The sequence below is a fragment of the Gracilinanus agilis genome, chromosome 1 (genome assembly GCF_016433145.1).
Source record: "Gracilinanus agilis isolate LMUSP501 chromosome 1, AgileGrace, whole genome shotgun sequence".
NCBI lineage: Eukaryota > Metazoa > Chordata > Mammalia > Didelphimorphia > Didelphidae > Gracilinanus > Gracilinanus agilis.
The window spans coordinates 606,282,061-606,309,529 of NC_058130.1; the positions used below are offsets into that span (position 1 = coordinate 606,282,061).

A 27,469-nucleotide genomic window follows, 5' to 3' on the forward strand; every position below is an offset into this window, starting at 1 on the left:
AGTGGGTAGGATTCACTAGAGAGGTGGTTTGTTCAAATCTCTAGCAATCCTGAGGTCTTATCCCTTGTAAAGAAGCCTTGACATAAGACTACATAGATCTCTAGGAAGGCTAGAAATTCAACTAAAAAAAATGAGAGTAACTTTGACTTGGATGAGAGTCCTTTCTGATCTGCATTTTTATCTGGTTACATAAAGCTTGTCCTGTTCAATGGTTTTCTGAGTGCTTGCAAAGGGTCCTAGTGCTTTTAAAATTCTTTCTGGGGAACCTAGACATAAGCTAATTTCTTATGTTCTGAGGGAAAACTCTGGGCAAGGATAAGAGCCAAAGACAATGATTTATAAAAAGCCTCCAAGATGGATCCTTATTCATGTAAGCCCAGAGCTATAATACCCTCCTAGAGATTTTACATTAGTAGATAAGAAAATGTGCTTATCTTCCTGAAGTGGTTTGGTAAGAGTACTGCAAGGGCAGGGAAACAGAGGGAATCAATGATCTCCTAAGTTCCCTTCCAGGACTAAGATTATATTGTTTCAAGATTTTATGGAAGGTATATAGTATATCTATATAGTAAATTTCCCTTAGCCATAGCTTTCATTTTAATTGCTATCCTTATTAAAAATAATGTCAACTGAGCTGTGTTCCAGGTAGTGAGTTCATTAATTAATAATATGAAAGGATAGCTAACAACTTTGAAGAACATCTCCTCAGATCAGCATGAGAAAGGGGCAGAAGGAAAGGCTCAAGGGAGTCCTTGACCATAGGTAGGACTAGAGAAGACACAGAAACAACTAAGGCAAAATATTCAGAGGAAAATGACATTGAACAAGTTTTGAATGAGAAGAAACAATTTGCTCTACTTTCCTTGGACAGGCAAAGACTGACAAGAAAAATCGAAATGATGGCAACATTTGTTCTAAAGATAGACCAAACTACACTGATTTATGTCATTTTATTGTAGTTTTCCAGTTTTTACCCCTCCAAAATGTTCTAAATAGATGCAATGCATTAATCACTCTGTCATGTCATAATAGACAGGTTCTTGCCCAGCACCAGGAGTCAATAAAAACTTAAAATCTTCTTCCTTTAGGAACCTGATCCTGATTCACACTAGACTCAAAAATTTTACTACACTGACTTTCAATCAGCCAAGAAGTAGGGCATCCACTAGTGTTTTACTTCAGGTATTATACCTCTGTGTATTTGTATTGGCAAGGTACTCCCCTCTCCTCAGCAGCTTGGAGCTCCCCTGGAGGTGCTAAATAAACATTCATCATTGATGATGATTATGACATAGCAACACTGATAATGATCAGCAGAAAACAATGCCACCATCCTGTACATGAGGTTGGCGTGTTGGCATCTTGACAGATGCAAGTGAAGCAACGTGCATGTGTGATGACTGGCAAGTTTTCAGAAAGGATGAAATTATTGACAAAGAGGAAAATAGGAAAATCTGAGGAGCATGTTTCCTTCCCACCCAAAGTGGTGTACTGTGGTTGGGAAAGAAGGAAGCAACCCAGGTTGTGCTTACTCATATCACCATAGTAACACTTGTACTACAAATGAACATGTGGATTTCTGAGGTTGGAGAGGCCTCTTCCTAAAGAGGGAAAGTCAAGAAAGCTTTAGCCAAACTAGGCACTGTGTGTTGGAGTGGTTTCAGACTCCTCAAACACTCTCAAGCCCTATTCCATTGTTTGCCTTATTTTAAATTCTTATTTTCTCATTTAGTGTTCCCATTTTAAATCTGTGTGCCAGAAGAGGATTGTGTTCCAAATCTGTTCTTCTCTCTTTAGCTTCTGTAGATCATTTTTTCATCATTTCTTCATTTTTTTCCAAACCTGCTAATTATATTTTTAAGGTCCCTCACTGAGAGCTCTAATTTCTGACCAAAACTCATTCTGAATTTCTTCTTATATTTTTTTTCTCTCTTAAGCTACTTTGATGTTTCTTCCCTGTGATCACTATGGGGTCTGTCTGATTTTCTTTTATCTATCATTATTAGCTCACTTTTTTCATGTTATAATATTTGCAAGTAATATTTTGGGTTTGCTTTGTGCTTTTGCTAGTACTATTTTGAGTTTGCTTTTTGGTTTTACTTCTTTTTCTTTTTGATTATTTTATATTCTCTATTGGCTTGTTTGCGTTCTGATCTTTTATTGAAGTTTTTCTCGTGAGATTTGTGAGGTTTGGGCTTGAGAGTAAACCTGTCCCTGCATTCTCTCTCATAATGAGTTTATCTAGCTTTAAAGCTAGCATTAAGAAAGTACAGATGCATGAAGAATAAGACTGACCTTATTTTATTCTCAATGAGATAGTGTTGTATAATTTTTTAAAATGCATCCCATTTAAAATGTCAGAAAATGTAAGAAGAAATCATCTCTGAGGGGTCATCTATTCGATCATGTCCAGCAGTGGACTGTCTGAGAAGCAAACATTATGTCCTACAAGAAAGAGAAAAACTCAGCATAAGCTATGACACACTCAGTAATTAATTTTTTGGAGGGAGGAATGGTTGTTTTGATCACTTTGAATTTTAGTGCACTGTCCTCAAAACTAATGTGGTAGAGAGGGGAATATGTTTATGATTTGGATGGATTTGTTTACATTTCTGATTGCTCTATATCTTCTCAATAAATATATCTTTATAAAAATAAATAAATAAATAAAATGCATCTTGAATACAATTTTGGACAGAGAGTGTTGCTAGAATACTATTGTGTATAAAGCAGATTTATAAAATAGGTCCCACGTTTTTTGTAATTCTGCCCTTCTGTAGTTATGAAGTAGCTTGTTTCTATGTCAACAGATAGAAAGCAAAACTCTAATAATGGGCTAGAGGTGGAACTCTCAGACCTGTGCTAAGAAAGGTCACTTTCCTGTGGGATTCCAATTATGCATGCATGCTTCAGACAAAGGGACAAGAGGCAACATGAGGTTAGTCAATCATATGGTCTCGGACACTTGCTATCTCTGGGACCCTGGGCAAGTCATTTAACATCAGTTTCCTAATCTGTAAAATGAGCTGGAGAAGGAAGTGGTAAACCACTCCAATAACCTTGCTAAGAAAATTTCAAACGAAGTCATGAAGAGTCAGACAAGACTGAACAAAATGATAACAATAACAATGTAAGAGTGAAATAAATGCTGTCCTAAATCTGATACATATTTGACACTTTCAGTACTTACATGGGAGCTAAAAACTCAATTCCCAACTTTAAGGGAAACCTACACCCAAGCTATATTCTGAGTAGATAAGGAGGGTGGTTTTTTTTTTGTTTGTTTGTTTTGTTTGTTTGTTTGTTTGTTTTAAGTAACCCAGGTCAATGCAATGAGCCATTGAGAGAATGTGACCCTTTTGGTCATCGGCCTCCAGGATCAAGTCTGGTCAATGTGAGCCCAGGGTCTCACTCTGGGGGTCTTGGACTACCCATTAAACTTTCAACACTATATAGTCACTGAGCATAAATATATATGTATACAAGCTCATGTCATTCATTCTCTGGAGACAGTGTGGTGGAGTTTTGTTGACCTGGAGTTAGGAGATCTGGACTTCAATTCTCATGTACATATTAGCTACGTGATCATGGACAAGTCTTCCTCTCAGACACTCAGTTTCCTTATCTGTTAATCAGAGATAATAATACTTCTACCACTTAACTCACAAAGTTATTATGAGAAAAATCCTTTCAATATTGAAAAGTTCTATGTAAACGTGATCAATGAATTCTCCCTTCCACTGTCATCTAGTATAGGCTTGCTGATTGGCCACTTAATAAATGTCTTATCGAATTGGGAGCACAATGCTTGCAATCTAACTCTTAAAATAAGCTTTTCTAATCTGAATAAGGAAAGACTCATCTGAACCGGCATCTGGATGCAATCCATTTGTCATTGTCTCTACTTAGCACTTAAATGTTAGTTAAATCAAATTGTTTGTTGGTTTAAGCAAAAATCAAATCAGTAGATCAACAGGCATTAATTAAGCCTTACATCAAGCATCATGCTAAGTGCAGGGATTCAAAGAAAAGTGAAAAATGTCTCTACTTGCAGATAGTTCACTTTCTCTTGGGAGGAGATCAAAACAAGTATATACATACAAGGTATATAACATAGAATAAGTACATAAATACACACAGAAGGTAGTATAAGAAGAAAAGGCACTGTCAACCAGAGATGATGACTCCACATCCTATAGTGCTCCCTAGGCTTCCATGATTCCCATGGTTGCTCCATGGGTTGCCTTGACCTCAATGAATCTCTCTAGGACAGTATATTACAGTCTTTCAAGGGTGAACTTCATCTTGGCAAATTCCAATGTAGCATTCTTTACTTCTATAAGTAAGCCCAAGGATGCATGGAAAACTGTTAGGAAAGCATTTTTCTTTTCACTTATAAGGAAAACATATTTCTTTGTGGTGTGTGTTTGTGTGCATGTGCCTGTGTGTGTGCCTGTGCATGTGCATGTGCATGTGTGTATGTGTGTGTGTGTGTGTGTGTGTGTGTGTGTGTGTGTGTGAGCAAGAAAGGGAAGGGGGTAGATCTAGGGCATATTGCTTGATCCTCAAAATTTCTTTTACTGACACTGTTATGTTATGGCCCATACAATCTAGGAATGGTTATTTTAGAAGACTAGCCAGAGTCAGGATCAGTAGAATTAGACTATGCTTATACTAGGCTAGACATCTAGATAAAAATGGAAAAATTAAGTCAATAGACCAGATGTTTCTTAATACTCTATAAGAAGCTTGTTATGAAACAGCTTAGAGCTGAGTCAATCTTTAATACTTCTTGCTAAAGAATATCTACACTTTCAGAAATATAGCTTATGTTTATACATATCTGATACACTGCAGATCAAATTATGTGTCTTAAAACATAAGTTAAATAAAGCAAAAATCTGATATAAAACTTTAGCCTTTTTACATTATAAAATTAAGGGGATATACAGGGTATTCCAAAAGTCCTATATACAGCTTTACATTTTAATAGAGTAGAATCCTTTTCTAATGTTGGTGTGTTAGAAAATAACCACATAATATAACAGTTCACTATTATACAGGGTGTCTCCAAAGTCTTAGTGCAGCTTTAAGCATCAGTATTACAAAGAGGTTCTGATCTATCTGAATAATAGTATCCTGTAAGTAAATCAGTTTTATTTTTGTCTCTCTCAACATTGAGCACTGGAGTTTTAACATGTTAAGTGGAAATAAATGTTTATATAATGAATGAATGTTTTTCAAATGAATGAATGATATCATTCCTCAGATTTTTGTCCTCCTTTCTCGTCCTCTTCCTCTCCTCCTTTTTCCTCTCTCACTTTTTGTTTCCTCTTTTTCTTCTCACTCCATGTTCTCTTCTTTAGTTCTACTTATTCACTTCCAAGATTTCAATTAGAACCTTTACGTGAAGGACCCTCACATTTATATCTCCATCTCAGAAGCCCCTCTCAAATTCTAGCGTTATATACCATGATGCACTTTTCTGTCTTCTTTGTCCTGTCTGAAGTTTTCACATAAAGTTCCTGGTAACAGGTAGTCTAATTTTATATAACTGTATTATGTTCTAACCTATAACTTAAAAAAATCTATAAATATGAAATGTTTTCTCAATTGCCTTCCTGAACTTCAGACAAATAGAATACTTCTTATTTAACAGTTTTTAATCCTATCAAAAAAAAAAAAGGAATTGAGGTTAGTCTGGCATAACTTGTTACTATTTAAGTTAAACTGGCTCTCTGTGATCACTGTTTCCCTTTCTAGTAATTCACTAGCCATATTTTTATTAACTGATTCTAGAATTTTAGGAGGAATTGAAGTCAAGGTTATTGTCCTTTAACTTGAAGTCTGAATTATATTTTTTTTAATCAAGAAAATAATTTGTTCCTAACTAATTCTGTGGTACATCTCCAGTTCTTCAAGATCATTTCAAAGATCATTCAGCATTCTAACATTTCCTTCATCTGAGCCTAATGATTTAAACTTCCAACTAGGGTCTTTAATGGCATTTATCTACTTATCTTGGATACCAAGTTCCCATTAGCTATTTTTAAAAATTTTCCTATACAGAAGATGGAAACAATAATAATTGAGTATTTCTGCTTTCTCTCCACCATTTGCTACCATGATCCCATTTATCCCAAAGAGCAAGTCTTCTCCCTTTCTTGATTATTCTATTTCCCCCAATTCAGATAAAAGCCCAAACAAACCCATATTGTTACACTTAGTATTAACACCTCAGCTTCAGCTTATTGTGAGAGTAAGCACAATTTACACTGCAATTTCAAAACCATGCCATACTTTGGTCTTCATCCTCTATTACTTGTTCTTGCTTTCAACTGGCTAATTCTTAAATTTAAAGTATTTGATGTATTCCTTGGCATCTGTACTATTCTCTTTGACCAAAGCCCTTTTCTTCATATTTTGAATGGTTTCTTTTTGTTTCTTCAGAATTTCATCTCTGAGAGTTTTGTCATCCCTCCTAGTCTGACTTCACTAATAAAATTCTAGTTCTTGGAATCTTACTTATTCATGTTCAATCCTTTGAAATTTGATTTCCAAAACCTGCATTTATGTCAGACTATGGTTTTCCTCTCTATGACAAATTTTAAAATTGAGTATTCACTTCCTCCCATAGTTCCCATCTTTTCTAACCCAGAAGCAACCACTTCTTCATTGTTTGTGAGAACCACATCCAAAAGGGCAATTCCTTTTTGGTTCCTCTGCCTTTTGAAGAATGAGATGATTGATAATCAAATCAAGAAATTAATAAGGGCTATATTTTTGTCAGAGAGGGAAAGAGAACTCCAGCAGATTTCTGGATAAAATACCTATCACTATAACAAGCCAGGTTTGTGATCTATTCCCTAAACTCATCTATTGTCCACCAAATAAGAAACAAACTCCTTTTCCTGCAATTTAATACCCTTGGCACCCTGGCTCCTAGTTATCTCTTCAGCCTTATTTCATATTAATCTTCTTTGTGAACAGTGAGCTCCCAGATGAACCAGACTAGTCCTTAGTTCTTGCTCTTATCTTGCTAGCTTCCTCCTTGGCACAGTTTTTGCATGCTGATCCCTATTCCTGGCATAGAATCCCCTGGGCATATTCTCTTTTAGGGTACTACTCAGGTGCTACCTTTTTCATTGATTTTCTCATCTAGCAGTGACTTTTTTCTATCTTCTTATCTCTCAGACCACTTTGTTTGGCCTCATGTAATCATTATTTATAGTTTTTCTGTTAGGTTTTTGTTTGTGTGTGTGTGTGTGTGTGTGTGTGTGTGTGTGTGTGTGTGTGTGTGTGTGTGTGTGTGTGTATTACAATGCCCCCATTACCAACAGCAATCTCTCTCTCTCTCTTTCTCTCTCTCTCTTTCTCTCTCTCTCATACACACAAACACACACACACACACACACAAAATCATAAATTCCTTGAGGATAGGTGCTGTTCATTTTTATATTGCCATACCTAGCACATGGAAGATATTCTATAAATGTTTATTGAACAAATATTTGTTCAGCTGAATTATTGCTAGAGGGATGATTGTCAAATTCAATAAATCAAGGTGATCAAACTTCATGACAATAGGACTTATTGCATAATAATAGAGGTAGTTTGGTGGCACAGAAAAGGCTTTCCAGTCAAAATGTTTGCCTTCAAGTCTCAGTTGTCAATTGCTAGGTGTGTTATGTTGGGCAAATAATTTCAAATTGTTAGATCTCAAGTTTCCTATTTATAAAATGAAGAGTTAGATTAGATTATCTTCTAGGCCTCTTCCCTATTAGAATTTTATTGTATTTTCTGTTATTTAAATGAGGGGTCTCCCATCTTGATAGTATTTTTCTCAAAGGAAAATGTCTATTGCCATGGCCTTGTTATAATAATGCAGCAGACACCAGTCAAGATTAATGGATTTTGTAGGAATCAGTCTGGGCTTAAGATCATAGAATCATAGATTTACAATTGGAAGGAAACTCAGAGGAGGCCACTTAGTCCAACCCTATCCTTTTATAGATATATAGGTATAGGGAACTGAGGCTCAGAATGGTTATCTTATTTCTCCAATGCTATAGGGATAGTATTAGACATTAGATTTTAACTCAGATTCTCAGACTCCAGAGTCATTACCCTTTTTCCTTTCCTTCCTTTCCTTTCTTTTCCCTGTTTCCCTCCTTCCCTCCTTTCTTTCCTCCCTCCCTCCCTTCCCTCTTTCCTTCCTTCCTTCCTTCCTTCCTTCTTTCTTTTTTCTTTTTTCTTTCTTTCTTTCTTTCTTTCTTCCTTTCTTTCTTTCTTTCTTTCTTTCTTTCTTTCTTTCTTTCTTTCTTTCTCCCTTACCTTCTGTCTTAGTGTCAATTATAAGAAAGAAGAGCAGCAAAGACTGGGCAATGGGGGTTAAGTGACTTAGAGTCACACAAGTAAGACACATCTGTGGTCAGATTTGAACCCAAGATCTCCCATCTCCAGACCTGACTCTCCCCATTGAGACACCTTGCTGTCCCACCCTGGCTTTTTTAAGACTCAGGTCAAATCCTACCTTCCATAAGGAGGCTTTTCTTGATTATCTAACTGCTAAGGCAAGATTTCAGGTTATCTTCATATGCTTTTTATATAGCCTGTATGTGCCCTAGACATTTATTTCTTGTCTCCCTGATTAGAATGTGCACTCCTTGAGAACAAGAGCTGTTTTTGTTTTTAAAACTTTGCTTTATATCCCTAGCACTCAGCTAAGTTCCTGGCATGTAATAAGCAATTAATAGATGATTGTTAGTGTTATTTTTGTTGCTGGGCAAATACTAGATGTTCAATCATGCACTTGATATACCTGTGCTAGCTTTAATCACTCTAAGTCCAAAGCTTTCTCCAGTACCCAAATCCCTGCCTGGTAAGGCAATCAGGGAACCGAGTCAGCCCTTTCTGGTCACAAAGCTGCCATTATCTGTTCCTTGGCATCTCCCTAGGTACCTCCACAGCTATCAGGCAATGACGGGCCACCAAGGAGAAGGAACTTACTAGGCTTGCCTTCTTTGGCTCCTGGTTCAGTACAGTATATTGAGCTGAGCGCCCTGCTCACAGTAAAAACACAGAAGACAGCTTCTCCCTGCCCTTCCAGAATCCTCTTTATACCACTAGTTTCATTCTTCCCTTCTCTGTGGCAATTTGAACATGATATTCATACACACATACACCACACACACTATGTGACCAAATATCTATTCCATTAAGTCACTTCTTTGTGAGGCGACTCTTCATATTGTTTCCTATTTAGCTTATCTGCTAAACTGAATATTATATACATTATCATCTCCTAAACTGCTTTACACAATCAGTTTTAGTAAAACAAGGTCAAGGCCCACTGAGCTTGAAGCTATCTCCCTGGGACACCAGAAAGACAAAACAATTCCCTTCTCCTCCCCTATACTGTTCCCAGAGGGATTGGATTTTACGTCAGTGAGGAATAGATTAATTAAAGGCAAATGAAAATGTCCTCATTTGTTGCAATGAATTTAGTTCTTACAGGTAATTTTCTATGGGATTGCCTTCCTGTATGACGTGATGAAAGGAATGAAGAGAAAGGAAGACATTAAGTGGATAGCTGCCTCCAGAGACTTTCTCTTCTCAGCCTTGGCTTTTCCTTTGTCTTTGGTAAGTTTTAAGACTATACATGACGTATGATTGAAGAAACTCAGATGTTTTTGACATTTAATAAAAGACAGTGGTGATAAATAGACATATTTAGTTATATTATGCTTTTGTATGTATATGATAAATGATGCATATATTCATATTTATGTCTGCTTGTTGTCATATATGTATATTCATAAATCTGTATCAGGATTATAGCCCAGGTCTCTTGGCTCCCCACTTTCTGACAGCACAGGGCTGCCTCAGTAACAAGATTCAGAAACCAGAATCACCCCATTTAAATAAATGGAAAAGACAATGGAGGACCCAAGCATGGAATGAATTAGTTCTCTGAATAAACAGGGTGGCCACTTGTCCTGCATAATTTTCAATCTTTTGAATCAAAAGAGCATTTTACCTGTGCAGAACTCTCTGGGTGAGTATCAGAAGGAGTCTGTGCTGGGGCAGTCTCCCTGGCCAATCAGTTAAGGAGATAAAGATCATTTACATTCTAGCTTTTTTGAATAATGTTTTATTTTATTCTGATTACATGTAGAAATACTTTTTAACATTTGTTTTCTCACTTTTTGAGTTCCAAATTCTCTCCTTTCCTCCCTCCCTTTTTTCCCCTCCCCTCTCCCTGAGACAATAAACAATGTGATAATGGCTACATACAAAACATATTTCCATATTTGTCATGTTGTGGAAGAAGACACATATCATTAAAAAAACTCATGAAGAAAATAAATTGAAAAATGGTATGTTTCAATCTCCATTCAGACTCCAACAGTCCTTTTTCTGGTGTTGGGATGATTTACTTTTAGTGGAAAGTAGCCAAAGTTTTTATGGCATAGTTTGTAAAATACTTCACAGAGATTGCCTCATTTTAGCTTCACAACAACCTTGTGGAAGAGACGCATCTATTATCCTCAGGTTACAGATGAGGAAACTAAGGCTGAGAGATTTAAAGTGACTTCTCTCACTGTCCTCTCCTGTCCTCCTAACTTCCATTGAATCTTCTCTTGTGACAATGAAAAAACAATTAAGCAAAAGCATCCAAAATATTGTTTGACATGTGCATTGGCCATGGGTGGTGGGAGTGCGGGGGGTGAAGGGGAAAGTAGGAGCATGAATCATGTAACCATGTTAAAAATGAATATTAATAAATGTTTAAATTTAAAAAAATATTGTTTGACAGTGTATATAGTACATCAATCTTCCTCTCCTGTCAGGGAGGAGGTTTATTTTATGGTCTGTTTTCCAAGATCTTGGCTGTTTTCTTTGACATCAGCTTTCTTTTCATGATCTTTCCATTTGTATGACTGTATTTGCTATGATTCTTGTTTTCTTGATTTGGCTTATTTTCTTCCCCATCAGTTCATATAAATCTCCCCATGTTTCTTTGAATTTCTCATATTCGTCATTTCTTACTGCACAGTAGTTCATTACATTCATTTGGCACTTATTTTTAGCTATTTCCTGACTGATGGGATCCTGCTTTGATTCTGGGTTTTTTGTTTTGTTTTGCAATGTCAGTGAGTGAAATATTTGGATATAAATGGGACCTCTGTGTGAGGCAACATGGAAAAGAAGAAAGAACACTGGTTTGGAAGTCAGACAACCTGTGTCCAAGGAAGTTGCTCCCCTGATGTTTACTACGTGTGTGACCTTGGGCAAATTATTTCACCTCCATGGGCCTCTTCAGTTTCTGTTTTTGACTCTGACCTTTTTTTTTTTTTTTTTTTTTTTTGACAAAGCATTAACCATAGCTTTGAACCTCGCAGCACTAAGACTTCAGTCACAGCAGTTCCAAAAACACTTTCCTACTGGAATGAACAAAATAAAAGCTCAGCATTTACGAGTCTCAATTCCCAGCTATTTTGCACAGATAGAAATGATCTATCCCCACTGGGACCAGAAGATGACTCTTGGAGTCACTAAATCTCCCAAAGGATCTCCCAGGCGAGCCTAGACAGGAGAATTGGTGCTTAGTTTTCTCATTAGAGTATGTTTTTGTCCATCCCTTCAATATTCACAGCATGATAGGTTTTTAGACTGGGAATCAGATAGATTAAGGTTCCATTCCTTGCTTTATCATTAACTAATTGTGTGACCTTTTGTGAGACTTAGCTCCTCTGAGCCTTGGTTTCTTCATCTAAGTCAAGGTTGAGTTACATGATCTTTAAGGAACTCCTTGTTAAAAATTCTGTTGCATAAGAGACTCCTACCGTAAATGTAAGTTCCTTATTACAAGCACTGTATTATTTTTGACATCATATCTCTTGCACCTGGCTAGTTTTCTAGGGCACTGAGAAGTTGTGTCTTACTCAGGTTCACACAGGAAGTTAGTTATTTGTCAAATGTGGAACTTCAACCAGGGTTTTTCTCTTTTTCTATCCATTAACTAATTAATACTTCTTCCTGGGACATAATAGGCAACAAATATATCTATACACACATTAATTAATATATTAATAATCAATAATATAATGCTTATAATATTTGATATATTTGTTAATATATACATATATTAAATAGAATCAGTTGAAAAGACTTTCCTATGAAGAGTACTGGAATAGAAATTACAAAAAGATAAAAAGGATCATAGGAGCAGAGATTCAGAGTTAGGATCTCTGAATTGAGGTCATTGTCTAACTGTACCTCTACTTCCATTTTATGGGGTAACAAATGCCCAGAAAGTTAAACTATTTGCCCAAGGTCATATAGGCAGCAAATGGCAGAGATAGATAGATCCTTTGATTCCAGATTCAACCAAGTTTCTAGTGCACCATGCTAGAAATATACAATTCCTCAACTTCTGTCCATCTTAAACCTCCCCCAAAAAAACCCAAAGTGTAAGTGAAAAAAGTAAACATAAATATCCACATGTATAAATATAGTGAACATACCTAAAAGGATTAAAACTATCAGGTGCTCTTCTGATTGGACTAGATTGGTCTAGTCCAGTGATGGACAAACTTTTTAAAGAGGGGGCCAAAAGAAAGGAAAAATCTTTAGGCAGGCCAATATAATTTATTAAAAAAATAACAATGATACATTTTACAAAATTATTGTATTTTTTGTGATACTAAGCCCTATTAATGACTAAAAGATTATGAAGGAGAATGTGATGAATGAAACTGTGACTGCATTTCTAAAAGTTTCTCATAATTTGGTTCAAACTGGGATGCACTTATTCTTTAGAAGAGAAGCTAAATGCTCATCTGCCAGTCTGTTTCTAAGGCAATACTTTCAAAGTTTCATTGTAAAAAACACCTGTTCACATATATATGATGAAGCAATCATAGCAGTAACTTTCTGGGCATGAAATATTGGATTTGGGAAAGTGGATTTCGACAAGGACTTGTAGAATTCTAATTTTGGAACACTAAGAAACAACTGTCCGAGTTGAGTGTTACACTGTAATTCAATCAGTTCAAGTTGCAAGTCCAGTTTCACTGTTTCACAGTTCACATTAAAAGGCATACTGAAAATTTCAGTCTTTTTCAATGACACTGAAGTCTTTAAATCTTCATTCAAAGTGTCTGTTCAGATTATCTTCGTAACTCTTAAGCTTCTCCTTCATCACTGGAGCTATTGAATTCAACCTCAGGAAGTGAGACAAGTCATTCTTAGCAAGCTGATTCGTGAATAGAACAAGTTGTAGTTTAAAACCTTTGAGATGACCCCAGATATGATTGATAAATTGATTTTTTGATTTGCATCTTGACATTCAACTTGTTCATGTGGCTGAGAAGATCTGTAAAAAATGTAAAGTCCAAAAGCCATGCAGTATCTTCCAGGATTTTATACCCTACAGACCCCTGTTTTTCAAGGAAGAACGTCACTATTTCGTCTTTCAGCTGCCAAACTCGCGAAGACGCATCCTGCACTAAGCCACTTTACTTTGGAGTTGTACAATATGTCAGAGTACTTGGACTGCATAGATTCTAGAAACTCCTGAAACTGTCTGTGAGCAAGCCCTCGAGATCGAATAGCATTAACCAGCTTCACAGTAACGTCAAGCACAGGTTTCATACCCAAAGCAGATTTACACAGGGCGTCTTGATGTATGATACCATGTAGAAATATAACATTGTTATCTGGATATTTTTCATTAAAGATCCCAACAAATCCAGATTTTTCTCTGTCCTATTTCTCTTTCCATCTGTTGTTATACTACATATGCAATTTATAGATACTTTCAAAGTTGAAATTCCTTCCATAAATTCATGAAAAATATCTGAGCCTGTTGTAGTTCCTTTCAACAACCTCATGCATGCTAGTTCCTTTGTAATACACAAGTTTTCGTCAACACCTCTTATAAATAATAGCAACTGTGCAGTATCATTTATATCAGAGCTTTCATCCATAGTAATTGAGCAGAATTTAAATTGGCCAATCTTTGATTCCAACTGTGATAATATGTTTTTATCTATTGCTTCGATTCTCGAAGTCACTGTTTTCCGAGATCAGCTTATTGCTTCAAAATCTTTTCTTTTGTCAGGACACAAAATATCACAAACTTTGAGCATGCAGTGTTTAACAAACTCTCCATCAGAAAGAGCTTTGTTACTTTTAGCAATATTGTATGCTACAACATAACTTCCATGTGTAGCTGCTTGCTGAGAACTATTTCCTTTCTTAAAAATACTTTGCTGACCTGATAGTTTTTTGTGTAGATCTTCTGCTTTTTGTTTTCTTTCTTCTTTGGTCATGGCTCTAACCTTGACATCTATTTCCTTTCTTAAAAATACTTTGCTGAACTGATAATTTTTTTGTGTAGATCTGCTTTTTGTTTTCTTTCTTCTTTGATCATGGCTCTAACCTTGACATCATTGAACTTAGAGTCAAAGTGTCATGAAATGTCATATACTTTGTATACAGCTACAGTTTTGTTGCAGATGAGACATAGTGGTTTATCCCTAAAAATTGTGAAAAAGGACTTCCAAGTTCATTCATCTTTGAAAATACGGCACCCAGATTCAACTTTACATTTCTTAGATAACATCTTAGGGCTAAAATTTTTCTCAATACGCAGAGTAAAACTAGCAAACCAACAATGCTAAGACAGGACTGAATCAAGAAACGTGTTTCCATATCTAGCCATGGTGGAGGGGGTAGCTACTGAGAGGAGGCTCCATAGATCTGGGGCAGAGGCAGCGGCAGCAGCAGCCCCTGGAACCCCAGAAGTCCCAGCGCATGGCAGATGGAAGGGAAAACGTGGAAAACTAGAGAGCAGGGTTCCAGTTGACCTGGACTCAGAAGTCCTAGGCTGTGAGGGAGGAAGAAAACCTCTCACTCTCAAAATAACATTCTAATATCTAGGATAAGTCAATAAATGTGTATGTCATCACTGATAAAAAATGAGAGGAAAAAAAGAGGAAAATATTTATTTTTCTTATAGCCTGTATTCATTTTTATTCATCAGATTAGGAATAATGCCGCACAGACCAGATAGAACATTTCAGGGGGCCACATCTGGCCTGTGGGCCGTAGTTTGTCCATCACTGGTCTAGTCTGATAAAATACTGACAAAGGTTGAGTTTTGAAAAGCATAAGATTTGTTAGGGGGAGCTTTTAAGGGGGTGGAAGTCAGGGATTGCCATTGGAGAAATTGGGGTGTGTGGAGACCTGGCATCAGGATTAAGTGATCTTCAATTGTGTGGGAGGGGATATTCTGCAATGCTGCAGATTTTTAAACACTATTTCTTTTTATGTATTTATAAAATGCTCATTATTAACCTAGGCATTAAATCCTGTTATGGGATACAAAGACCAAGGTGAAGCAATACTTAAAGATGACAGTATTAAGGAAGGTTAGAGGTAGGAAAGGTTTAGGGGGAAAGATAAATTCTATTTGGGACATGTTGAGTTTAAGATATCTACTGGACAGTTCAAGTTGTATGAAAAGAAGCTGGAGATATGAGGCTGGAGGTCATCAAAAAGAGTAGTCAGGCAAGTAAACTTGAGAGTCAACAACATAGAAATGATGATGAAGCCTATTGTAGCTAATGAGATCATTAAGTGAAATACAACAGAGGTCAAAGAGGAGAAGGGCCCAAGATATAGTCCTGAGAGACACCTTTGGCTAGAGGCTGTGACCTGGATGAAGATCCAGCAAAGCAGAATGAGATGGACTCCCTGATAGGTAAGAGAACTAATAGAACATGGTATTCTGAAAACCTAAAGAGAAGAGAGCATCAAGGAAAAGCAACAGGGTCAGAAGATATCAAGAGGTCTGGACCCAAGACAAGATCTTGCCTTTGACATTTACTACTCATATGACTTTGAGCAAGTCATCTCATATGTAAAATGATGGGGTTAGACTAGATGTGCCTTCTAGATCTATGAATCTACATTTTCAGTGGTAGATATTCCTCCTGTCCTATATGAACATAAAGAGTTGGTAAGTTGACTACTTGAACAGTATAGAATCCCTAGAAGTCACACAAGAAAATCTCTCTTCCATTATGCTTTTCTAGAATGCATGAAGACAGTTTTTAAATCCAATCCCTATTTTTCTTCAGGTCTTTCTTTCATTTTTATTAATAATCTTAAAAAACTAAACTAATCTAATCTAACAAGTATCATTTCTTTGCTTTTCTTCTAGGTGGTGTTTACAATATTCTGGGTACTGTTTTTGCTTGACCGAGAACTAATTTACCCTAAGATCCTGGATGAAGTCTTTCCAAAATGGTTCAATCATGCTATGGTGAGTTCTTCTAAACTACAGAAGAAAAACAAAAGAGGAATGATCCTTGAAAGCCAATGACATGTTCACTAAATTTTCCATGTGACATTATATTTCTTTATATTATATTTTATATTATATATAAATATACATATAATACACAGTATATATTATTCTTTATATTATTTTATATTATATTATATATACATGACATATATACATGTATATATATATTATATTTCTAAGCAGTTTCCTAATTACTTTTTCCATCATCCCCTTCCATCCTATCCCCTGCATACTCCTCACAGGATATTTTAAGATTTTATCTAGTGGTATAAAGTGAATAAATACTTATGCTATAATTCCCTAAAGATGCTATTTTTCTAAGAGGATATCAGGAGCCACGACTGCTTGATAAGTTGCTTAGGATGTCATTGAAAAGATGTGTGACCATAAAGGCATGGCAGAATTGAAGCAACTATAGTTCTAATCAGTGTCAGAAAGGAGCCCATCATGACATCCCAAATGATTAGGAATTCAGCTGAATAATGGCTTTGGCACACAGCAGGCAAACCCATTCCCTCTCCCCCAACAAATTAGGGAAAAAAGAAGAGAACGTCTGAAAGCTCAGTAATTTCTAAGCCAATAGATTTGCACTACTGTGTCTTTTGGTAAAAACAATAACTAACAGATTTCTATCAATCAACATTCCTTAATTAAGCACCTACACTATACCATGCACACTGGTAAGACCTGAAGGTAGAAAGGCAAAAGATGAAACAGTTCTGCCCTCAGAGAGCTAACATTCTATCAAGAAGATATAACGTGTATATATTAAATATAAGTATATTGAAGTAGCTATTAGCACATTGGATAAAGCACTGGAGCTGTACTTGGGAAGACCTGAATTCAAATCTCTCCCTCAGATACTTTCTACCTGTGTGGCTCTGAGTAAGTTACATAGCATGTTTGCTTCAGTTTCCTCAACTGTAAAATAGAGATAATAATAGCATCTAATTCTCAGGGTTGTTGTGAAGATCGAATGGACAATATTTATAAAATAACTCATAGCAGATGCTCTATAAATGCTTATTCCTTTTTCTTAGTAAATATATATATATATATATATGTGTGTGTGTGTGTGTCTGTGTGTATGTATATGTGTGTGGGCATATATATGTATGTATATGTTTGTAGTCAGGTGGCTCGAAGGATTGCAAATCAGGTCTGGAGTCAAAAGGACCTTGGTTCAAATCTGTCCTCAGATACTTCCTGACTATATGACCCTGTGCAAATCATTTAACCCCAGATGTTTAGCCCTTACCATTCTTCCACCTTGGATTCCAAGACAAAAGGTAAGGGCTCTTCCTTTCTTTCTTCCTTCCTTTCTTTCCTTCTTTCCTTCTTTCTTTCTTTGCTTCTTTACTTTTTTCTTCCTTTTTTCTTTCTTTCTTCCTTTCTCCCTTTCTTTCTTTCCTTCTTTCCTTCTTCCTTCCTTCCTTTCTTCCTTCCTTTCAGAATGAATAAACATAAATACAAAATAGTTTGGGGAAGAAAAGCACTAATATCTGGGGATTGGTGGATATAGCCAAGAAAGTTTTTGTATGGAAGGTAGCATTTGTACCATGTTTGCAGGAAGCTAAGGACCTTATAAGATGAAGAGGAAAAACATACAAAGCAATAGGGAAGGCCACATATTGTACAATGATTAAATGTTTACAATGCATGTTCAAAAGAACCCTGTGAAATTGGTAGAATAAATTTTGCATTCCTATTTTATAGATGAAGAAAAAAATAGTGTGGTGAACAAAATGTTGGTCTCGGAGTCAGGAACATTTGGTTCAAATCTTGCCTCAGACACTTCTATTGTTTGACAAGGCAAATCACTTGCCCTCTTTTGACCTCTAGGTTTCCATATGTTAAGTGAGGGCACTGGACCTGATGATGTCCAAAGTTCCTGCCAAAGCAAAAACCCAGATGGTCTGACTCCAAGTTTGGCATTTTTAAAAATTATAGTCCATTATCTCACCGAGAATAAAATAAGGATAGTTTTGTCCTTCACGTACCCTTACTTTCTTAATGATTGAATAGTTTTCATTACTGTTGGTTTCCTCAATTGTAGAATAAAGATAATAGTCATTAAGGCAAAAAGTATTTATTAAATGCTCTAATTATACCAGTCACTATACTAAGCTGGGGATACAGAGAAAGATGAAAACAGTCTTTTCCATCAAGGAGTTCCCAATCTCATGGAGGAGACAACATGTAAATAATTATTTACCAACAAGATATACAAATCAAATGGGGGTAGTCTAAGAGGGAAGGCACAAAAATTAAGGAGAAATGGAAGACTTTTTTGCAGAAGGTGAAGTTTCATATGAGACTTTAAAAATTTGATAAACAAAGATCTCATTTGTTGCTTGTATCAAGGACTAAGAATACTTAGATGACTGACCTCACAAGGCTGTTGTAAGGATACAACATGATAATGTATTTAAAGTGCTTTGTAAATGTAACACAGTGTCTAAAAGCCAGCTAATACTGGCTCTTAGATGCAGACTGAAATGCAAAAAAGATCATGGCAACTTAGAGGGAGATGGGAAGCTCTGGGGAAGACTAAGGGATGAAGTTATGAGCTGCGACAGAGCTGGGCATCTGAGTCGTTGATGCCCAAATGCTAATTAATCATTAAACACGTTAGCTTAGCTCTTCAGTACTTGCAAATAGATTTCTGTATCTAGTTGTCATTTACAAAGAAGAGTCCAGTTCTGAGATTTTAAAGACACCAAGGAATTTGAAAAATGCAAAAGCAAATTGGAATCTGGACTCTTAGAATACCTTCCACTTTTTTTTTTAAACCCTTACCTTCTGTCTTGGAGTCAATACTCTGTATTGGTTCCAAGACAGAAGAGTGGTAAGGGCTAGGCAATGAGAGTTAAGTGACTTGCCCAGAGTCACACAGCTGGGAAGTGTCTGAGGCCAGATTTGAACTAGGACCTCCCGTCTCGAGGCCTGGCTCTCAATCCACTGAGCTACCCAGGGACCCCCTACCTTCCACTTTCTCATGAACTAAATGATCATTTCTTTTTTTGCTATATGGCACTATTTTATTTTTTATTTATTTTTTATTTAGAATATTTTCCCATGGTTACATGATTCATGTTCTTTTCCTCTCCCCCAACCACCCCCTGTAGTCGACACACAATTCTACTAGGTTTTACATGTATCATTGATCAAGGCCTATTTCCATATTACTGAGAGTTGCACTAAGGTGATTATTTAGTGTCTACATCCCCAATACTATCCCCATCAACCCATGTGTTCACTTGTTTTTCTTCTGTGTTTCTACTCCTATAGTTCTTCCTCTGAATGTGGGTAGCATTCTTTCTCATAAGTCCCTCATAGTTGTCCTGGATCACTGCTGCTAGTAGAGAAATCCATTAACATTCGATTTTACCACAGTGTATCGGTCTCTGTGTACAATGTTCTCCTGGTTCTGCTCCTTTCACTCTGCATCAATTCCTGGAAGGTCTTTCCAGTTCACATGGAATTCCTCCAGTTTGTTATTCCTTTGATCACAATAGTATTCTATCAACAGTATATACCATGATTTGTTCAGCCATTCCCCAATTGAAGGGTATACACTTGTCTAGTTTTTTACCACCACAAAGAGCACAGCTATAAATATTTTTGTGCATGTCTTTTTCTCTATGATCTCTTTGGGCAAACCCAGCAATGGTATGGCTGGATCAAAGGGCATACAGTCTTTTAGTGCTCTTTGGGCATAGTTCCAAATTGCCATTCAGAATGTTTGGATCAATTCACAACTCCATATGGTCCTATTTGAAAAAGCCACTTATGTCACTGTATTTCAAGCAATCACTATGAAACCTTAGATGGGCAAGTTAGGTGGCAGAATGGATAGAGTGGCAGACCTAGAGTCAGGAAGACTCATCTTCCTGAGTTCAAATCTGGCCTTAGACTCTCACTAGCTGTGTGACTCTGGGCAAGTCACTTAACTCTGTTGCCCTCAGTTTCCTTGTCTGTAAAATGGGTTGAAAAAGGAAATGGAAAAACTACTTCAGTATTTTTACTAAGAAAATCCCAAATGGGATCATAAGGAGTCAGATCTAAAAGATAAAGGACTGAACAAAATTACAACGAACCCCAGATAACTATATACATCTATTAATATTATTATTAAACTTCAAATATTTCTTGTGTTTGAATATACTGCTTTACATAAACAGTTTTATACACAGTTTCTCAGCTGATCCCAAAAATAAGCCTATGAGATAGGACAATTATTACTATCCTTATTTTTCAATAAGGGAAACTCAGGATAAGAGATGTCAAGGTCACATGCAAATATCATCTCTTCTGTGAAGCTCCCTCTCACTGCTCCTACTATGAAATGATTTCTTTTTCAGATCTCACATATAATTCACCAAATCTTTAATTCAACATTTATTAAACATCTACTGAGCCCAATATATTATGAAGGGAATGATTGGTCTTCTTAAGGAACGTATAATCAAGTAGGAAAATGAACTATACAGACGGAACTATATAGAAAACCACTGCAATATCTTTGCCAAGAAAGCCCCGTGTATAGTAGTGGCACACTATGGTCAATGGGGGCAGAAGGAGTCAGAAATGATTGAACGACAACAAGAAGAGGTGGTATGTCATTAGGAGAGGTTAGACAAAGAAACTGAGAGACTGGAAGGTAGGGATTACTATACTCTGGAGAGCCATCAGAGATGATGACACAAATTAGAAGACAGGATGTAGATTCAAACCCTGGCTTGGCCATTTATTATCTCTATGACCTTGAGTCTATCTTTTAATTTCTCAGAGCCTCAGTTTTATCATTTGTAAAAATTGAAGAGGTGGGACTAGATGACTTCTGAATTCTTTCCACTGCTATTTCTATTAACCTATGATGAGAAAACAGAGATGTGGAAGATGTCCATGCCAGAGGCCATGAAGAACCTTCACAAATACTTTGAGTTATGAGAGTATCATATGAAAATGGAAACATGCTAGTAGTCTTATTTGGCTGAAATGTAGAGAATATGAAGAAAAATCAAGTAAAATAAAGCTAGAAATGTTCATTGGACCCAGATTGGAGCAGGCCTTGAACACCAGGTAAAGAAATTTGTATTTGTTCTTACCTTGTTTTTCTACTCAAAATACTATCAAGTTTGAATTAAAATTCCTTCATCTAGACTTCAAGTTTCCACAAATTTGGGAGCCTTTTTTCTTCTTATAAAATTTCATATGACTGATCTAGATTTAATTTAACAAGCATTCATTAAGTGCCTATTGTATGATAGATACTGTGCTAGGAACTGAGAATACAAAGGTAAAAATTAAACAGTCCTTGCCCTAAAAGAGTTGATGTTCTACCAACTTCCTCCTTTATGCACTTAAAGATATAGAGTACATAGAGTACTGGGCCTGAAGTCAGGAAGATCAAAGTTCAAGATTAGACTCAGATAGTTAATTGTGTGACATTGGGCAAATTACTTAACCTCTATTTTCCTCAGTTTCCTCAAATGTAAAATGGAACTAGTTATAGCACCTAGTAGGCTTGTTGTAAGAATTAAATGAGGTAACTTTAAAGTGCTTAATATAGTCCCAGATATATAGGAGATATTTAAAAAATGCTAATTTCCTTTTTTCCCCCTTTAAATGAGATAATGAATATAAAGCATCTTGCAAATCTAGAAACATCATGCAAATGCCAGTTTCTAAGTTTCTATGCATTAAATAAATTAATTTTCTCAAAATAGGACACATCTTCTATTGCAATGAAAGTAAGGTTAACTGAAGCACAAGCTCTGAGCATGATCAATTTATTAGGAAAGGATAAATTTTCCAGTAAAGAGGACCTAAGCTTCCTCAACAGAAGACCCTGAACAAGGGCTAACAAATCATTAGGCAAAAGGAAAAGCATCCAAAAAAATAGAAGGAAGCATCATAGATGGGGAAGATTATATGACTGGTTACAAAGTTAGAGGCATTATAGGTTTGGAGGACAATAAGATTAGATGAAAATCAGGAATGTAGAATTAGCAAAATCCTCTCCTTCTGCCTTGCCACTAGGATTTCCTCTAATTGTACAAGAACAGGTTTTTGCATAACAACAAGTTTCTTTTTATTAAAGTGATTTATGTGGAAATAACTTTTAAACTTAACTCAGAGAGGAAGACTGAACTTCTGAACCTATGAACTTCTGAACTTAATTCAAAGACAAAGAAATGTAACTCAAGCAGTTGTACAAAATGTTGGCAGTGATATAGAATAGAATTATAATTATAAATGTCCTCAATTTCTCCCCCCCATTTCCTATAATTACAATTTTCCCCAACAATTACAAAATATAATCAACTTTGATTTTCTCAGTTCCCCCCTTTGATCAGTGGGAAACTTTTTTTTTTAAATGACTAAGACAAAGGCTTAGACTGAGTTTACCAAATTTGGAAATGATACATAAGTGGGAGGAAAAGCTAAAACTCTGGATGACAATATATGGATCCAAAAAATCTTTGCAGGCTAGAGTATTGAGTCAAATTTAATTAGATGAAATTGAATGATGATATATGTAAAATCTTATACTTGAGTTCAAAAATTAATTTGAACAGTACAAAATGGATGATATAACTTGAAAGTAGTGCCCTTAGAGAAAAAATTGAGGGTATTAGTGGACTACAAAGCCAACAATGTTAAATAACAGTCACAAAATGTGTCATGATCTTGGATAGTGTTAAAAAAAAAGTAAACCAACAACCTCTGGCCATTCTCTATATTTGTATGAAAGGTTAGACTTGTTTTGCTTGGGTTCAGTGGACAGATGGATAACAGTTGGTAGAAACTGAAGAAATTTAGGTTTTATGTAAAGAAAAACTTCCTAACTGAGTTTCTCCTATGGCCTGCTTTGGAAGGTAGTAAGTAGAAGGTAGAAAACTCAAAGCTTTCATGGGAAGTCTGGATGATGACTTATTGGCCATCTTATAGGAGGGATTCTTTTTCAGTTGTTGGTTGGAATTAATGACTTCAGAGGTCCCTCCCAAGTCTGAGATGCAGTAGTTTTTTCTCCTAAAGAGGATGACTGGGAAATCTAGAAGACTTGAATCCATGTTGGATATACATTTTTTGAAGGAAAGGAACTGTTTTTCCTGGAGAAGAGGACACTTGAAAAGGGGTAATTAATAGTTATCTTTATGTCTGCAAAGGGCTATCATATACAAGAAGTAAATATCTTGCTTGGTCCCAGGAACTGAAATAGAAACTTTAAATGTAGAATACATAAAAGCAGATTCAGGCTAACCATATGGATAGACTTCCCTCAAACTAAGATTGTCCAAAATTGTAAGAGGATCAATCCTCTGTATAATAGTGTGTTCTTATCATTTAAAGCCTTCAGGGGGCAGCTAAATAAAGATTTATCAGAGATGTCATAAAGGGGTTTTCTATTTAGATATGAGTTGAACTATGTGGCCTCCAAATTTTTCTAACCCTTAAGTTCTATGATTCTAAGATTTTATGAAAAAAAATTATTTAGACTAAGGGAGACCTGAACTTGTTTGTAAGCAGAGGACTAGCACCAGTGTATGGTAAGATAGTGTTATGAATAAAAATTAATCTTGGAGACTTTATACTAAGTTTATAAGTATGTATTGGTAAAGAGAAAGAGAGATAGAAATAATGTTTCCAGACCTTCTAATTTAAAGATCAGATCCTGGATTCCAACTCAGCATGGTCCAGCCATGCTGCTACTTGCTAGAGATGTCTACATAGATAAGCTGGAGCCAAGAAGTCTCAGGGAATGGCAGACAGAGTGAGAGAAGGAGAAGAGACAGACAGACAGACAGACAGACAGACAGATATAGAGAACAGAAAGTGAAAAGAGAGAGAGACAGAGACAAAGAGACAGAAAGGAGAGAGAGAGAGACAGAGACAAAGAGACAGAAAGGAGAGAGACAGAGACAGAGAGACAGAAAGGAGAGAGAGAGAGAGAGAGAGAGAGAGAGAGAGAGAGAGAGACGGAGAGACAGAGAGAGAGAAAGAGAGAGAGAGAACAAAGAGAGAAGGAGCACCAAGAGACCCCTGAGCTTCATGTGCTGGTTTTCCAAGCCTTTCTCCAAGGCCTTTCCCTGGATCCTTCAAGATCCTTCTATTGGCTCCTGGGCTTCATGCATCATATTTCCTGGCCTCCTGGCCTCCATGGCTTCTGTGCCACCACAAAGATCTAGACATGTGATTCTGTGACTCCTACTGTGGTGAGTCTTCTGAGACTAGATTAGGTTAGAGCTTCCCCAGATATTTAATTCACACAATAGGATGGACTTGATTGATGGAACGAGGACCAGGATTAAGTGAAAAGGAATGAAAGCAAGTTCTTAAGTAGATGGGGGTTAGTTTTGGCAAAGGGGAAGACCATTCCTCTGCTTTGCCTGAAGGGAAAGAAAAAGGATAGTTAAAGATATGAAGAAGTATAAAAAATGAAGGAAAGGATTGGAGGATGTTCAAATTGCATATCCTTCATTGAAAAGAACCCCAGGCTCTCTAGGACAGCCTATTCCACCTTTGGACAGCCCTCGGTTTTGGAAAGTTGTTTCTGATAACAAATAAAGAACTGCCTCAAAGCAATTTTCAATCAATCAGTCAACAAGCACTTATTAAGTATCTACTATGTGTCAACCACTGTGCTAGATGCTGGGGTTAAAAAGACAGAAATGAAACAATTCCTGGCTTCAAGAAATTTACATTCTATCAGTAGAGACAATATATAGACATCTAAGTAAATATAAAACAATTACAAGGAATTTTTTTTCACCTATTGCCTGAAAAGGTAGTCAAGCAAAACAAGTCTATTGTCTCTTGCAAATCATAGTCTTCCAAATACTTGAAGATAATTATTGATCCCTGTAAGTTTTCTCTTCACTAAACTAAATACTTCAAGTTCTTTAGGTGACCCTTCTATCTGCTTATCCTCTTTTGGATATGTTTCTGCTTGTTAATGTTCTTCTTAAATTGTGATATCCAGAGGGCAATACAATTATCCAGAACAGAGGCATCAAAATTGTAAGCCAAGGCTTGTAGCCTGGAAAATTCTCAGGTAAAACTTATACCAGATTAAAATACAAGGAGGAAATCTTTAATGAAGAAATTAAAATACAGCACAACACAGAATGCTGTTAAATTATGGTTTTCTGAGTCAATATGCAGCATTTCTATTTGACTATGATGCCACTGCTCCAGATGTGATTTGACCAGGGCAGCATACTAGGAGACACCTATTTCCCTCTCTACTCTTGGATACTATGCCTCTCAAGGCAACCTGGGATGGTAGTACCTTTATCCAGCCACCATGTCAGACAGTTGACTCCTTTTGAGCTTTCAATCCACCAGACTCTGGGAGTATCTAACATTTGAGTCTCTGGTAATTAGTTATTCTATATAGTTGTCCCCTTCACATGGCACTGGTTTCATAACTAGATGTGTGGATTCAGTAGGAGAAGAAATAGTTGAAGGCTATTTCAGACTAGAAATCCTCACTTTAAAAGCACAAAATGAATATCCCCTGGCTCTGCACTGATGTTCTCAGAGCTCCTTCATGCCACAATAATTTGTAATAAATGGATGAGCTGAAGGTTTCTAAATATGGACACATATCCTCAAGTGGGTCTTTTGAGTGGGACTGAATTGGTATGCAAATAGAAAATGCCTTTTGGGCTTTCGTGCATGTTACAGAAGTGTTCTCTCAAAAGGCCTTGCTGATTCGTTTTGGACCTGGAGGTTTCCACCTTCAATTGTTGATAACCCTGTGTGCTACTTAAGAAATAATTCTTCTTCAGCATTTATGCTTATGCTGCAGCAACATCTGCGTGGCATTTCAATAATTTTGGAAGCATAAATATGTATAATGTATGGATATATATAGTTTATATACATATAATTAAAGAAAGGAGACATTAAAGGTCAGCATAGCTGCCATTCTATGTACAATACCATAGAACAAGTTAGTTCCTCTCATTCATTATAGAGTCTGCCCTTGAAGACCCCTCATTCTTCTCCTTAATGGGGCCTTCTGAAAAGTGGGATGGATTCAGATTCTCAGGAAACCTAGATTCAAATTCTGAATCAGGTTCTTATTGCCCACATGAACTTCACCTCTGTTATTTCTCTGTAAAATGGAGTTGGCCTGAATTATTGGAAATACTCCTCCTTGCTCTCCTTTGAGATTATATGGTATGGCAGATAGAATGCTAGACTTGGAGTCCATGAGACAAGGGTTCAGATCACACTCTGGACCTTTCCTTATTGTGTGACCGTAGGAAACTTTAAAGGGCTCTATCATATAAATGTCAGATGCTAGCTTCATTTTAAACCCTTACTTTCTATCTTAGAATCAATGCTGTGTATTGGTTCTAAGACAGAAGAGTGGGAAGGGCTAAGCAATGGGGCTTAAGTGATTTGTCTAGGATGGATGACCCAGCAAGGAAGTACTAGACAGATTTGAACTTAGGACTTCCCATATCTGGGTCTGGCTCTCAATCCACTCAGTCTCCTAACTGCCCTCTAACTGTTAACTTGATTAAAAAATACTATGATCCTATAACCCTTCAAAATAAGCCAGATGAACTTACCTATAGATCAATTAACATGAAATTTATTAAGCACTTAGTATATGCCACGGACTGTGCTTAGTCAAGACAATAATAAATTTAAGACTGGGAGGAATCTGGGCAAGGCTGAGGAAGGAGAAACACTTGAGTGCAGATGGGTTCCTTTGTGTCTGTGTAAAGGAGAAGGAGACAGTATATCCTGGGAGTAGAAGTAAAGCCCTCTGTTGCCTAGGCAACACTGGGGCAACCAGCCTCCAGGCAAGGGCCATCCCCGTGCAAAATTTTGCAATAAGTATTGGTGCTGGGTTAGAGGTTCACAAGAGAGCCCTGGGGTCAGAATTGTGAGTTTAAAATATCTCTCTCCCTGAGGTCAATGGAGGAGGGTGGCAGCCATGTGAGTTTGATCAAGGAATGTCACCTATGTGGGGCTTTGTTACATATCTAGAGTCTTGTTAAAGTCTCTTTTAATAATAAAATTCTGGGATTTCATTTCTGCCATGTTTATGTCTCTATTCTA

General features: G+C 36.6%; 1 protein-coding gene across 1 annotated transcript in view; it reads left to right on the forward strand.

Annotated features, from left to right (window-relative positions):
* LOC123254615 (androgen dependent TFPI regulating protein) overlaps nucleotides 1-27,469 on the forward strand; it is a 106,500-nt gene that overhangs the window by 6,467 nt on the left and 72,564 nt on the right. Inside the window, exons 2-3 of the mRNA XM_044683601.1 lie at nucleotides 9,508-9,642; nucleotides 16,235-16,336. Of these exons, the coding sequence (XP_044539536.1) occupies nucleotides 9,508-9,642; nucleotides 16,235-16,336 (237 nt within the window). The remainder of the gene's footprint in view (nucleotides 1-9,507; nucleotides 9,643-16,234; nucleotides 16,337-27,469) is intronic.